The 15,444-nt window shown below is 40.8% G+C and overlaps 1 protein-coding gene across 1 annotated transcript in view; it reads right to left on the bottom strand.

Annotated features, from left to right (window-relative positions):
• Positions 1–15,444, bottom strand: part of Pde5a (phosphodiesterase 5A, cGMP-specific) — a 128,456-nt gene that overhangs the window by 111,836 nt on the left and 1,176 nt on the right. The window contains exon 2 of the mRNA XM_013023842.1: positions 1,258–1,846. Within this exon, the coding sequence (XP_012879296.1) occupies positions 1,258–1,846 (589 nt within the window). The remainder of the gene's footprint in view (positions 1–1,257; positions 1,847–15,444) is intronic.

Raw genomic sequence — 15,444 nt, 5'->3', positions numbered from 1 at the left:
CTGTAACGTGCATCGGTAATACAGAGGAGAATAAAACAAGGATGACCCTTAAAATGACACTAAATTACCAAAATCATCCCTGAATCTTCATAGCATACTGCCTAGTAGGTAGCTAGAAAAACCGCCCTGTCAAAGTACTACAAATTGCCTCTGAACAATTACACTTCTTTCCTCAGGAGATGGAGGCAGGAGGATTTTGATCTGAGTCCAAGCAAAGGTAGCAAGACCTTGTCTCATAAACAAAACAGTGGGAAAAGAAGGGTAGCCGAAAAAAGGGCTGAGGGCATAGCTCAAGTGGTACAGTGCTATATGCAAGGCTTGGGGCTCAATCCCCAATACCCCCTCCACCAAAAATCTATTAATAAATGAGATCATTTTAAATGGAAAATTCAAAGACTGTAAAGGCCTAACCGTTAAGTCCCAAACTCAAACCTGTGTGCACTTTAGTAAAAATAGAACTAGAACAAATCTTTCCATTCAAATACCTCAGAGCCAAACTTTCCATTTTTAAAGAGATATTTATAAGTTTATTTATTTAAAAAAAAAGACAAAGGAGAGAATAGAATAGAAGGAAAAGATATCAGGATTTCCAGTAGAAGAAAAGGATTAAGTAAATGAAGAAGAAAAAAAGACCATTCTTCCTTTCTTTTCTTTTTTCCCTTTTCTGGGGGGGTGGATTTGAACCTACTCTTTTAGAACCTCAGGAGAACATGCAGAAGCTTGTGTTCAGGTAACACAAGTGTGACCTCATAGAAAGATGACAGAATATATAGCTGTGAGCTGAGTTGTCTCGTGCTACTAACGTCAAGAAAAGGAATGAGCCAGGTAAGATTTCCCACAGGCCCATAGCCTTGACTGAGCAACAGGGAAAGAAGCAAACACTTATACTTTAAAGACAGGAAATTCTGGTTTCTCTCCTTCCTTCCTTCCTTCCCTCTTTCCTTCTTTCCCTCTGGTCTCTCTTTATCTTCTTTCTTTTGTTCAACAGTATCAATGCTTAAACTCAGGACCTTATTTAACTTTCTTATGGCTGATGCTCTACCAGTTGAGCCATGCCTCTCGCCAGCACTTTGCTGCTTAATTGGAGATGAGATCTGGCCGACTTTTCTGCCTATGTTAGCTTTAAACCGTGATCCTCCAGCTCTAGTCCCTGGCAGAGATGAGAACTTCTCCCTATATGTCCTAAATGAGCATAAGGTAATCATAACTGAGTTCCAACATCCCTGAACCGTGTCTCGGTTCCCCTCCCCTACTAACCTCGTAGGCATCCTTGATGTTCAAGGGCTCCCCCAGGGCTGCCACATGTCCCACAATGCCTTTGTTCCACTCTAAGCGGATGCAGTTATTGGACGCCTCTTCCAGTGTGGATCCTTCAGCAACGTCGAAAAGGCGGCTGATAAGAAACTTGTCATTGGAGCTGTCCTCACACACCAGGAACAGAGAATAGCGATCCGCGGAGATGAGCCCGTGGATGTGCAAGAAGATCTTGTGACAGAGCGCGGTGACATCTAAATGGCTGGAAATATCCTTCACTAGTTCCAAGAGTCTCGAGCACTGGTCGGCTTCATCATGGTCAAAACGTGGGGGGGTGAGAGGCATGTGTTCCTTCTTTTCTGAGTCTGACAGGAAACTCACAGTTCCCTCAGAATCCTTCACCACGATGGGTCTAAGTGGCCGGTCAAACTCAGAGGCTGAGATTTTCCTGGTTGGAGTTCCGGGAGCACTGTTGTCCGCACGAGGACTCTGTTGCACAGGGCAGGAACAGGATTCTGGGTGACCTCGAATGCCTTCCTTGCACACAGGAATGGGGTGAACTCTCTCAGCAAACCATGCGTTGACCATTTCTCTGCAGAACACAATAGGTGGCTGTATTAGGCAAGTCTAGCATCACCCCCCCAAAAAAAACTGCCAAAACCTTGCTAAGCACTTTGCTAAGTAACCTTGCAGTTATTCAGCCATCTTTTATGGGCTATAGAAAAAAAATAGGCTACTATGTCAGTGGACCCACAATTTGTGTATCTTAACAATTTTTTTTTCTTCATGCTGGTACTTGGGACTGGAATTCAGGGCCTCATGCTTGCTTGCCCTCATTTCCCCCACAGAACAAGGATGGTGTTCTACCACTCAAGTCATACTTCTACTTCCAACTTTTTGCTGGTTCATTAGAGCTCAGTTCTCAACGACTTTTTTTTTTTTTTTTTCTGTCCTGGGGCTCAGTCTCAAGGCTAGGGCACTGTCCTTAAGCTTCTTTGTGCTCAAGGCTAGTACTCTGCCACTGAGCCTCAGTGTCACTTCCGGCTTTTTCTGTTTATGGTGAAAAGGAAAGACAGGAGAGTTACTGCAATTCTGTTTGCTACCCCATGAAAAGCAGCAGTACAAGACTGACTAAATACAACATGGCTCACTTAGTCACAAATGTTAGGTGATATTAACAAAGGTGATGTGTACATTAAAGCCAGTGTCCAGAAGGGCTAGAAATATAGCTTAGTGGTAGTATGTACAAGGCCTTGGGTTTGTATGATGAAGTCCATTGTAAAGGTAAAAAGTAGTTGATGGCAGTGGCTCACGCCTGTCATTCTAGCTACTCAGGAGGTTGACATCTGAGGATCACAGTTCAAAACCAGCCCAGGCAGGGAAGTCTGTGAGACCCTTATGTCTTGAACTCAGGGACTGCAAGCTGTCCCTGAGCTTTTTTGCTCAAGGCTAGTGCTCTACTACTTGAGCCACAGCTCCAGTTCCGGATTGTTTGGGGCAGTTAATTGGAGATAAGTCCCATGAACTTTCCTGCCTAGGCTAGTTTTGAACCACAATCCTCACATCTCAGTAGCTAGGATTACAGGCCTGAGCCACTGGCACAAGGCCAAGCTAACTTTTGGATGTAAGCATGTCTCCCCCACCTGCCCCCAACTGCCCGGAACTTGAGGGAGTAATCAGAAACCACAGTGCTTGAAGTCTATTAGTCCTTTTAACTTTTACAGGCTGCTAATGAACGCCAACAGGCTGTGTGCACATGAAAGCCAGCCCAGGCGAAGAGAAAAGCAATGAACATTGATGCCAAGAGCTTCTAATCAATGACAAGACCTGACGTTTAACACCTCTCCCAAATCTTTCCCTCTCCTAACCAAAATCCATTCTACTCTCCTCTGGTTGGACTTCCTACTTTGTTTTATTACAGGAAAGAATTCTTACTTCATAAATGAATTGTATGCTACATCCGTTTTCAATGGGTAAATTTAGTTTTGTTTCTCATCTTTTTACTGTATGTCTTAAAATCACCGGGGAAACCCTGGAGAGTGTTACCATCAGTGTTGGGAGGGATTTGTCTCAGGTAGCACTAATGTGAAAACTTGTGGCCTCCAACGGGGTATATCTCACACATGACACCCAGTGATCCTCAAAGTACTCAGGGGGCTGAGATCTGAGGATCATGGTTCAAGGCCAGCCTGGGCAGAAAAGTACATGAGATTCTCATCTCCAATTAATTGCCCCCTCCCCTCCCCACAAAAAGCCAGAAGTAGAGTTGTGGCTCAAGTGCCAGAGAGCTAGCCTTGAATGAAAACTCAGGGACAATGCCCAGATCTTGACGTCAAGTCCCACTACAGGAAAGGGGAAGGGCAAGGGGAAGGGGAAAGGAAACAGAAAGGGAAAAACAGAGAGACAGACAGACAGACAGAGACAGAGAGAGAGACAGAGACAGAGAGACAGAGAGAGAAGGAGGGAGGGAGGAAGGAAAGAAGGAAAGAAGGAAGGAGGGAAAGAAGGAAAGAAGGAAGGAGGGAAGGAAGAAAGGAAGGAAGGGAGGAAGGAAAGAGAGAGGGGGAGAGGGAGGGAGAGAGAGGAAGGGGATGGAGGGAGGGGGAAAGGGAGAGGGAGAGAGAGAGAGAGAGAGAGAGAGAGAGAGAGAGAGGGTGAGAGAGAGAAGAAACCAACAAATGTTCCTTAACCTAAGCATGCAAAGAACCAAAGAAGATCCACATTAATTAGATGGGAAGAAATTAAAAAAATATGGAAGTGAATCTTTCTAAAGATGACTCCAATCCAGACATGTATATTCTAATATTCTACTCCAGGGAAGACTCCTATAGCTCAAATTACACATAGTAATGACTGAATACAAAAATGAGTGTCACTGAGAAAATATTGAATGTGTTTTGATTTTGTGAGGTTTCTTGATAGCGCGCAGGGGTCTGTGCCCGAGACTGCTGGGACCATGTGGGTAAAGAGACAGAAAAACCATAAATCAACTTCAGCCTGCCTCCCCAACGTGCTAGGAGACATCTTTGGTCTATAGTATACAGAGGGTTGATCAACCTATCAGTGACAGAGACAAGGGCTGGGGGGGGGGGGGAGAGACAGGAAGCTTTGGTGGTGAGCGGTCAGTAGTTCCCACAGTGATTTCAACACAATGTACTTATCGATATAAATACACACACATAGCATAAATAAAATGCTACATATCAAGCCAGTCACCTGGTGGCAGCTCACACCCATATTCCTAGCTACTCAGGAAATAGAGATCTGAAGATTGAGATTCAAAGACAGCCTGAGAGGTCAATTTCAAGAGACTATACTCTCTGATTAGCCAGCAAAAGAGCCAGAAGTAAGCATTTGGCTCAAGCAGTTCCAACCTTGATGGGGGAAAAAAGCTAAGCAAGAGTGAAAGGCTCTGAGTTCAAGCCCTAGTAGTGGAGCATGTGTGGAGTGCGCACTCGCGCGCACGCGCACAGACACACACAGACACACACAGACACACACACAACTACATTCCCTTCTACACATCCTATATGCTCTCACTTTATAAGTATGTGGAAAGTGTTAGCATTCTTCAAAATAATAAACTCAATGACCTTTTAAAGATGTTTTCCTAGGTTTCATTACTCCAAATTGAATACCATTCACCTAAACGTTTTATAAATAATGAGTAATAGTCTTTGAAAAAAATATGGACAGGCACGCTGTGGCATATCCTATGTGAAGAATACAACTGTTCCCCATCCCCACTTCTCACCTTCTATCAGTTATTAAAACCTCACTGAAGGAAAGAGAACTACAATTTATAATCTTCACAAATTTTCTAATATAGACAAGCCACAGCTCCTTCCAAAATGCCTACTATCTACAAAGATTAATCTAAGCATGAAATGAAAAATTCACTGACAGGTCATAGGGAAGGAAATTTTTGAATGTCATTTCAAATATAATTAGCTAGCCAAAGGAACACAGAAATACAAACAAACACACACACACACACACACACACACACATACACACACACACACACCTGTGTCTCTGTAGCAATAATTTCTACCAAATCTGAACTGTTCATTCCTCTTGCAAAATGCCTCTCTTTTAGGGAAACAGAAAATCCAGTAAAATACATATTCACTATTCCAGAAGTCTCGACAGGAAAAATAATTAAAATATTTTGTCTGGGTTTTATAGAATATATCTTGGCTTCTAGGAAAGTAAGGAAAAGTAGAATTTACAAGGCATGGTAAAATTGTGACACAAAACTAACAAATCCCCATGAGTTAAAAATATAATTAGATGAAACCTATTTGCAATGCAACTACTTTAAGGCATTTTGTACATCTGCCTAAAAAAATGTATCAATGGATAAGAAAATATACTGTATTTAGGGTATTGTTCTACTACTAACAATATAATTATAATGTCCTAGTACTTGAATTTTCAGTTACTCTATTTTGAAATGCCATTTGAGATTTTTTTTCCATTTTTTGTATACTCTAAATATGGAAACTAACCTCACTTGGGCAATGTTTCTAGACACATCCTTAAGTAATATATTTGCACATTAAGAGGCTCTAGCAGAAACTTTCGCCTCTTCCTGAGTTAAATTCCTCATGACAGCAAATCTAGGAGCCTTTGTGTTTCTTCCTTCCATTAATGGACACTGGAGAAGTGGAGAGGAGGATAAAGAAAGATGAAGAGTGAATAATTTAAAAATATACCACTATATAGGAACCTCAATGTAGCTGTTTATCAACAGGGAATAAGAGAAGGCAGGGAAACAGATAGCCATAGATAGGGATATAAGAAATCCTCCTCTCAGTAAAATCCTCCTCTGTATAAACAATGTGAGATAATACTAATAAAGATGCATAACACAACAATATATATTATATAATTGCAACATTTATAACATATACAATGTTATACAATATATACCTAATATATGTGTTATGTGTTACATATATATTATAGATATAATATATAAGGCACAGTAAAATTGTGACAAAAACCCCAAAACCCTCATAAGTTAAAAAAAATGTAGTTAGATGAAAACTAGTTGTAATGCAGCTTGTATATCTGCCTAAAGTAATGTACAAGTCAATAAGAATTGTTTGAGCATAAACATATATGAATATATCACATGTATCATATAATATGTAAATATGCATTTAATATAATATACATATATAGTATGTATATGTACTATCATAGTAAAACCCGTTGGCACAATTGATACACACTGAGAAAAAAAAGGGAATGACAGAAGTAAAACTGGCCAGAATGCAGAAGTGAGCATCAGGTGGAGGAACGAGAGCTCAAACAAGAAGGTGAGTAAAGATGAATGTTGAAGTAGTTTATCTGTACTTATGAACATAGAACAAATAAAAACCTGCTGAAATATACCCAAGGGAGGAGTCTACAGCTCCAATTCCGGCTTTTTTTTTTTTTTTTGTAAATAATTGGAGAGAAGAGTTTAGTGCACTTTCTTGCCTGGGCTGGCTTTGAATCTGGATCTTCAGATTTCAGCCTCCTGAGCAGCCAGGATTACAAGTGTGAGTCATGGGTGCCCGGCTGGCTATTACTTTTTGGTAAGACAATGCTTTAACACTCCAAGACTAAAGTCCATGTTTAGGTCTTATCCTTGGGGACTTAGGGAAATTCTAAAAGTCACTCTGGGTGGCAGAGCAAGTCCCTTGAGCCATGATTTTTAGGAGAGACGCCTAGGGCTTTGCTCAAGACAAACAGGAAAAAGTCACAGACCCTGAGAAGTCCATAAAACACAGCAAGTTTCCATGTTTGTAAGTCTACTCTTAAAATGTCAGTTCTTTTCTATTCAATGTTTTCTTTCAACAGTCCTATGAATTCATTCTGAGTATCTGAACAGCAAAGACTGTACTAAATTATTTTCTGATTGAAATGAATGTAATGTATAGAATGAAAAGATGTGTATGTAAGTTAACTCGAATTATCTGCAGGAAACAAAACACTTAAATAACTCACATAGAAAAATAATGTTGGATATGTTTTCCTACTTTTTGGATTCTTATTTTATTCTGTTTTAGTTACGCTGTTTGTATAAATTGACCTGGATCCATTACTTGAATTTGGAAAAATACTTAACAAGAATCAAACTAGTCAATTTGAGAAGTAGATCCTGCACTCTTCCAATGAAAAGTGAAGCTGTCAAGAGTTCAAGGAGGTTTTAAAGCTCATTTATGAATCTCTGTGTCTTGATACCTCAGCCCCCTTACCCCTATCATACACCTGAGGCTTACTGACCTGGTATAATCATGAAGACCATTAGAGGAAAAGCTAGGAAAAAACAAAAACAAAAAAAAAACACAAAAACTGGGAGTCTGAATTCCCATTCTACTTCCCTTCCCAGAACCTTCTCCAATTCCATAAAAAGATTCTGCTCAAATCATTCACCACAAATCCATCTGAAAATGAGATACATCCAGTCTATAAAATTACCATGTTGTTGATCTAATTCCCATATTCCAGAAAACAGGGTAGAATATGAAAATAAATAATTGTAATGCTATGCTTTCACACACAGTGAGACCCAAAGAGAATATTCACAGTGACTATGTACCTCTGATCACATAAAACATTTACACAAATGAACTCCAGGAAACGGAAACGAGATTTTTTTTTCTTTGTTGTTATTTGGGGATTTTTTTGGTCTTGTTTGTTCACTTATCTGTCTTTGGGAGGGTGAGGGGAGCACAAGAATTAAGGGACAAAGAGTGAACAAATGCAGCAGTGGTACTCACTAGACACTATGTTGAAAATAAACTCTGTAACTTGTGAGTGGGGATGGGAGAGAAAATCTGGGAGAGAACAAGGGAAGGAAGGAGTGGCATTGTCCACAAAGAAAGGCACTCTTTACCTGATTTATGTGACTAACTCCTCCGTATATCACTTTTATAATAATAAAAATTAAAATAAAAAAATAATTATTGTGACTAATTTTCAGGTATTAGTGGCTCTGCAGGCAAAAAGGCTAAACTATATATTCAAATTACTACTTAAAACCCCAAAGAATATATATCCTTCTCCATGAATAACCTTAAGAACCCCAGGAGCTGGGTGCTGGCGGCTTATACCTATAATCATAGTTACTCAGGAGACCAAGATCTGAGGATCCTGGTTCAATGTAAGCACAGGCAGACAAACAAGAAAGTCGTATCTCCAATTTACCAGCAAAAAGCCAAAAGTAGAGCTTTGAAGTGGTGGTGAAGTAGCTAAAGTGCCAGACGAGTGAAAAAATTAAGTGATAATAGCTCAAGGCCCTGAGTTCAAGCCCCAGTACTGGCACAAAACAAAAAACTCCATGAGATAAATTTCATCAGCTGCGTTTTATGGAATGAGTTAAGTTCCTACAGTCATGTACTGAAAATGTAAAGAAAGGCGACTCTGGAGTGGAAGTCTCTGTTTGTCCTATCCGGGACTCTCAATCACAGAAACACAGTTAAAAGGTTTCAGACTGGCAGAGCCAATCAAAGAGCCGTGCCAGCCTTTCAGAGATAGTTGGGAATTGTGGGTGTATATTTGCTTTCACAATCCTGAGGATGTTCCTGGTACTTAGTGTCTAGGGCTCAAGGAGGTTAAAAGTATCACTGTCAAAAGCCAACATTCTCTTTCGTGAGATACTGGGGCTCCCCGTGGTGGAAGGTTCCAGTGGTTTCTGCTCTAATGTCACTGTGCACAGTTTACTTGCATCTGGAGTTATAAAATACTGAGTGTTCCGCCTAAAGTTTGTCCAAAGTTTTTCTCCCACTGTAAAATAAACATTTGAGAGACTCAGTAGGACCAAATATAAACAAAATGTAGAATTTCTTCATACGGTTTTCTGTTCATAATTGGAAGGAGAGCTAGAAAGAGGACATAAGGTTTTGCAATTTTCCTAGCATTCACAATCAAGTGGTATGAAAGATGCTGTTTTCTAGGAAAATGTACTACTTCTGAAAGAAAACTGAAATCTAGATAATAAGAAAATTGATTTGCTTTGCAATTTGGGTACAAAAGAAACTGGACTAGACTGAAATTTCCCAATTCATGCTAGGAGCTTAAAACATGTAGGTTTTAGCTGGGTGCTAGTGGTTCATGTCTATAATTCTAGCTACTCTGGAGGCTGAGAGCTGAAGATCACAGTTCAAAACCAGCCCAAGCAGGAAAATCTGCGAGACTCACATTACTAAAAGAAGCCAAAAATGGAGCTGTGGCTCAAGCTGAGATCTGAGAGTTGAGGTTCAAAGCCAGCCTGGGCAGGTAGGTCTGGGAGACACTTATTTTCAATTAACCACCAAAAAGCCAGATAGAGAGCTGTAGCTCAAGTGGTATAGTGCTAGGGTTGAGCAAATAAGCTCAGGGAAAGGCCCGGAGTTCAAGCCCCAGTAATGGCACCAAAAATAAATAAATAGAATAAAGGTTCCATGACTGGTCAGAGAGCAATGGGTGGAATGAGTCACAGGGTAAATGTAGCAAAGGCCAGATGCCCAAATCAGGCTGCTCATCAGGGAGTGAGGGCCACACTGACATTGCAAGGGCAATCTAATGAATGTGGGCAATTTGCATTTGGCAGGGGTTTTTATCATTTTGCTCATAATTAACTTAAAATTTATTTTGGTCTTACAGTTTCATGAATGCTATACTATGATTAGATTATCTCTCCTCTTATCTAGTCTGCTTTTAAGAATGCCACATTCACTGAACATTAAAATACAAGGGAATAAATAACCAGTCATGGTAGATATCTGAAACTTTTTGGGTCTCTGCCCTTATGGCTTTCTTTTGGGAATTCTTCCTCTTCCCTGTCTCTGACACCAAAGGACAGCTCAAGCTATCTGCCCCAACAAAGTAGTCAGATCATCCCATGCTCCTAGAAAAAGTGACTGCTTCAAGAAGGTAAATAGTCCAAGAAAGGACAGAGAAAAGGGGAGGAAGATGGATATGAGTACGTGGATTTCTCTTCAGTAAAAGGCTTAAAACTGGCACGTTAAACTCAGCCAGTATATGAAGAAAACACGCAGAACAAAGCTAACACACAGTAGGGCTAAAAACATGGATGGATGGAAGGAAAGGTAGACAGACAGACAGTAGATAGATGACTCATAGAGAGATACAAATTTCAGATAGACTATAGATCAATAGATCCATAGACAGACAGACAGAACCTTGACAAGATTATCTGTTGAACCAAATCTAAAACTAAACCAATTCCCAGGTACTTCAATCACAAAAGTCAGGGGCTCTAGTGGCCTTTCTGTCATTTGTGCTTTCTAACTACTCAGAGCTAAGAATGCCTTTCTGTAACAGAGGAGTACTCTATTTTTTTTGTGGTGCTGAGGATTGTACCCAAGACCCATACATTGTGTAATTTAACAAACTAGATTATAGTTACCCCTCTAACCCCTCAAAGGCCCAATGTGTGTGCTTATGTGTGTCAGTGTGTGCTTTGATTACTTCAGAAGCCAAGATGAGATTCATTAACACAGCTACTCAGTAGAGAATCAACATGACATGATGATGCTTGTTTTTATTCTTGTTACTAGATAGATATAGGATGTCAAATGAGAATCACTTCTCTCACTCCCCTTCAAAGAAAATGAGTCAAGCACTTACACAATAAATAATAATAGTAGTAATAATGATAATGAGGATGTTGATAATTCAAAATAAATTGAAAATACGAAGTCAATAAACATAACTACAAAGCTAAACAATGAATGACTCATGTGGAAAGATCTCCAATTTTGATTCCTAGGTATGTAGCTCATAGGCATTTTTCCCTGAGAACCTAGTAGAAAAGAAATTTCTAAAACACACTCGCTTATTTCCTACCAGCTGTAATGCTGACCACAGTCCATCTGTGCAGCTACATCAATTTCACTGGAAGTCCATCAAAGGCAGATAACAAGTCTGCAGCATAAACTCAGAAATTAATCATTTCCAACCTCTCAATATTACTCCATTCATTGATTAACTTAATTGTCCTATCTTTACTAGAGGCCTTTCATCCTATCATGAGGTTTTAATTCCTACAATCAGGTCTGAGAACAAAGACAAAAACAAAAACACATATAAACTTGCACACTCTAATTATAAATGCAATGAGTGACTGAAAATTGTTTGGGATAAAAACCATGTGGCCCTGTTTAGCCTTTCCAATTACAAAGAAAATCATTTCCGAGCATTATTAAAACACAGTTCTGAGCCGTGTTCAAAGCATAGTTCTAAGTTAATTTGTGCTTTCAAACGTAAAGGAATGAATGTAAGACACATTCTCTGAAAAGATAAAGGGCACAGATACAAACTTCTATACTTTTTTTTTTTACAGTTTTAAGTATTTTAAAAGAAATGATATAAGAGAACAGAATCAAATTATCTATATAGGTGGAATTACTTAAAAAGGAAATTTAGTGGCTGGTTATAGATCAGTGGTAGAACACTTGACTAGGAGTTCAGGAGGGCCCTGGATCCCATCCCCAGAGGGAGAGAGACAGAAAGAGAGAAAGAGAAAGAGAGAGGGTTACATGACACTAAGTAAATCAGTTTATTTCAAGATTTAGAAAGGAAGGAAGGGAAGGGAGTGAGGAAGGGAGGGAGGGAGACTGATTTGTTGCTAATAGATTTCTAAATGTTGAACTGCTGTGGACATGATCTCACAAAAATATAGGCAATTTTGGGCTGGGAAGGTGGCTCAGTGGTAGAGCGCTTGCCTTGCATGCTCGAGGCCTTGGGTTTGATTCCTCAGCACCATATAAGCAGAAAAAAAAAGCCGGAAGTGGTGCTGTGGCTCAAGTGGTAGAGTGCTAGTCTTGAGCTGAAGAGCTAAGGGACAGTGCCCAGGCCCAGAGTTCAGGCCCCATGACCGGACCCAAAAAAAAAAAAAAAGGCAATTTCTACTGATCTCTGGACCACAATCTGAAAAAACAAAAAAACAAAAACAAAAAAAACTAAGCTATTCAATTTTACAAGCTTATTTAAATTAGTGTGACATCCAAGCAAGTTGATTTCTCTGGAGATTTGTCCATCTATGACTAATTGCTATTGCATTAAATCTACTACATTTTTAGGAATTTTGTCATCATTCAGGCTAGGCTCCAGAAACGGCCTGAACTTCAAACTCTGCAAGCACTAGAGATAGAAAGAAATAGCTATTGTTTCAAGGGCTCCTATAAATTCCCAAGGCAGGAAAAATTCAATCCAGACATGTGCGTCCAGAAACAATATAAGGCTGCTCAGAGCTGGCTCTATGGATCCTATTATAAACAATGCAAGGGAAAACAAAGGTCATTGTGCCAGCATTACCATCATAAAATACTATAAAGAACATCAAAGTCATGCTAGGCGAAGGCTCTAAAGGTCTCAATATCTTCAACACTAGCCTAACAACATTGCCTAACAACAAATATTTAACGTATCACTTCTCTGAGCATTGGGGGAAAGCTTATATTCCTATGTCATTATAAAAACTTTTAAGAATGGATGGTAAGGTTTTATTTTATATCCATCATCTGATTTTCATAAAATGTCTTGCAAATGCTACATCTTTTAGAAGAATAGAATGAGGATAAAGAAAGAAAGGAAAAGAAAGAGAGGGAGGAGGGAGAGAGGGAGGGATGGAGGGAGGGAGGAGAAAGGAAGGAAAGAGAGGGGAGGGGAGAGAGAGAGAGAGAGAGAGAATTTAAACAGAGGCCCTGGAAACTCCACTAACTCCACATAGCTTTCCACAGGGTCAATATAAAAAGGTCTGCTGGAGAAAGCTTCATGGGACTGTAAAACTTGTGTCTGGACTTTGATCCAAACTGTCATAAAAACTTGTCTCCACTTAATTTTTTTCTATTTGCATTATATGCCAAATATTCTCAAGCTTTTGCTAGGCATAAAACAAAGCAGTAAAATTTCAACCATCTCACTCCTACACTTCCAAATAACCTAAGTATTACCCCCAATCAGAGAGCTGATTAATGGAAGGTTGTTAAGCGCCCCGAGGACTGTCAAGAATAACAACTGCAAAAGGCATTAGCACCAGAGCGGCTGCATTCATGTAAGTACATGCATATTAAAACTCCAATTAACACAGTGTCTCAAGCCCGTCTAGAACGTGGAAGGTGAGAACTTTCCACACTTAGTTCATTAGAATTAAATTAGTTTTGTATTACGAATTGTTCAACTGACATCTGCAACTTTACAGAAGCAGTGTGTAGGCCCTAGCTTTTTCAGTGAGATCAGCTAGAAAACGACAAGCATCACTGGTTTCAAGGACAACCATAATTCACTTGGAATTTGAGAATTTAGGAACACCAGGATTTTCATGTTCAAGAACTACTAAGGGAAGTAAACTCCATTCCATATGTGAGCAGGATGGTCTGGGGTAGGGCCAAAAAGCACACCTAAACATCAAGTGACATTAAAGAGTGTACAAATAGCTGCATCACTAGCCTAATTACTTACTAGTGCAAACAGACAGGCTCTCTGAATCTGACACTGATTTTCAATTCTGAAAACTTTCACAAGTCTCTGCACAGCTCTTCTGTTTGGTGTATTTTCTGAATCACATAGTCACACACTGCAGACATAGAGAATAACCAACTGAGGTGAACTTCTTTAAATACACACAAACACGTGTATATATACATACATACATACATATATATATATATAAAACTAATTTTAAACTTAAAATGTGTGCGGTTTTTTTTTAACCATACTAAAAGCCACACTGGGATTAGCACTTGGGCATTTTCATTACTGGTGTCCAAATTCTCATTTTAAGAAGACTTTGTTTAATGCTACCAAGTTTAAGTCGAATTGAACTATTTTATGAAGGTCCCCTTGCTGCATGCAAGCAAGCGCACACGCATGTGCACTCACACACACATACAAACCTTAGATTATATTCTTTATCCCGACAACGCTCAACACTTCACAAATCCTGAAAACGAGGGCCTGCATTGCTCTGAACTATTTTACACTTTCATTTTTCAGGTTGTATTCCACAGTCCTACACACACACACACACACACACACACACCTGTTGCTCTACCATACCTCTAAAACCCTCATAAACATATTTTTGAGTTTTCAGATGATCTAAATTTTATAGTAAGTACTATAATTTTGAGAACTGGGATTTTTTTTTTAATCCTGTGCAACTTGGAAGGGGAAAAAAACCCCACAGGGGCAAACAAAAAAAAAGTAACTTAATTTATTTTCCAATATGATGTTGTTATATTTCCAACAGGTTCTGACAGTGTTCTTCTGGCTAGTCAAAGACTGCCATCCAAAGCCCCGCGTTTTGAGCTTTAAAGAGAAGAGGCACGCTGTAAATGGACATTGGGGAAAGTGTATTAGAGATAAGCTGAGTTCTTTTGCCAGGAATCTATGTGTTACTCACTGTAAAGCTCCATCCTCTGGGCTTCAATGCAGCACTGTGCAGGGCACGGGGCGGGGGGCGCACAGATGGCCCCAGAAAACTTTCACAGCCGTCCACAGAACGCCAGACCTGGATGGCCTGAGTTAGGAGCCTCGCCCCCAACTCGAAGTAAAATATCCTTGGGAGAGAAACCACTTTGCATTGAGTTACCTCCCACCCGCTGAGATGTAGAAAAATGTTCAGGAAAAAGGTGAAAGGGAGAAAGAGGATTTAAAAGGAGGATGGGTGCTTACATAAAAGAGCCTGGCCTGTCCTCCCAAATGCACACCAACTCTGCATGATCGTTAAGAAACTCAGGTTTCCAAAAGGCGCGATCTCTGGACCTACCCCGTCCCCAATACCTCCACCCCGGAGCGGTCCCCTCCGCCCGCCCGGCCCGCGCGCCTCGCGCCCGGGACTCCGGGAAGGATGCTGTGAGCTGTACCTCGTTTTGTCTCCAAAGGGCAACATAGCCACGTGGGAAGTTCGCTCCCGAGCCCCGCCGATCTGGCACCCTGGAGATTTCGGGGGTAGGGGGCGACGCCGTGCCCCGGTGGGGTCAGAGCCTCGCTGGGCGGCCCCAGGATCCCCCGCCTGTAACCGCGCCACTGCCGGGGGATCCCCGATGCCGGTCCCCGAGCCGCGTCGCCCCCTGGCGGGGAGCGCCCAGCAAGACCGCGCGCGGGCGTGGGGGAGCCCGGGTCTCCACCATCACCACCCCGAGGGCTCAGCGCAGCCCCCGGCCGCTCGACGGCCGCCGCTCGCGG

This window comes from Dipodomys ordii, unplaced genomic scaffold (genome assembly GCF_000151885.1).
Source record: "Dipodomys ordii isolate 6190 unplaced genomic scaffold, Dord_2.0 Scaffold70, whole genome shotgun sequence".
Taxonomy (NCBI): domain Eukaryota; kingdom Metazoa; phylum Chordata; class Mammalia; order Rodentia; family Heteromyidae; genus Dipodomys; species Dipodomys ordii.
Note: the sequence above shows the minus strand (reverse complement) of the source record. Positions and strands in the feature narration are given on the sequence as shown.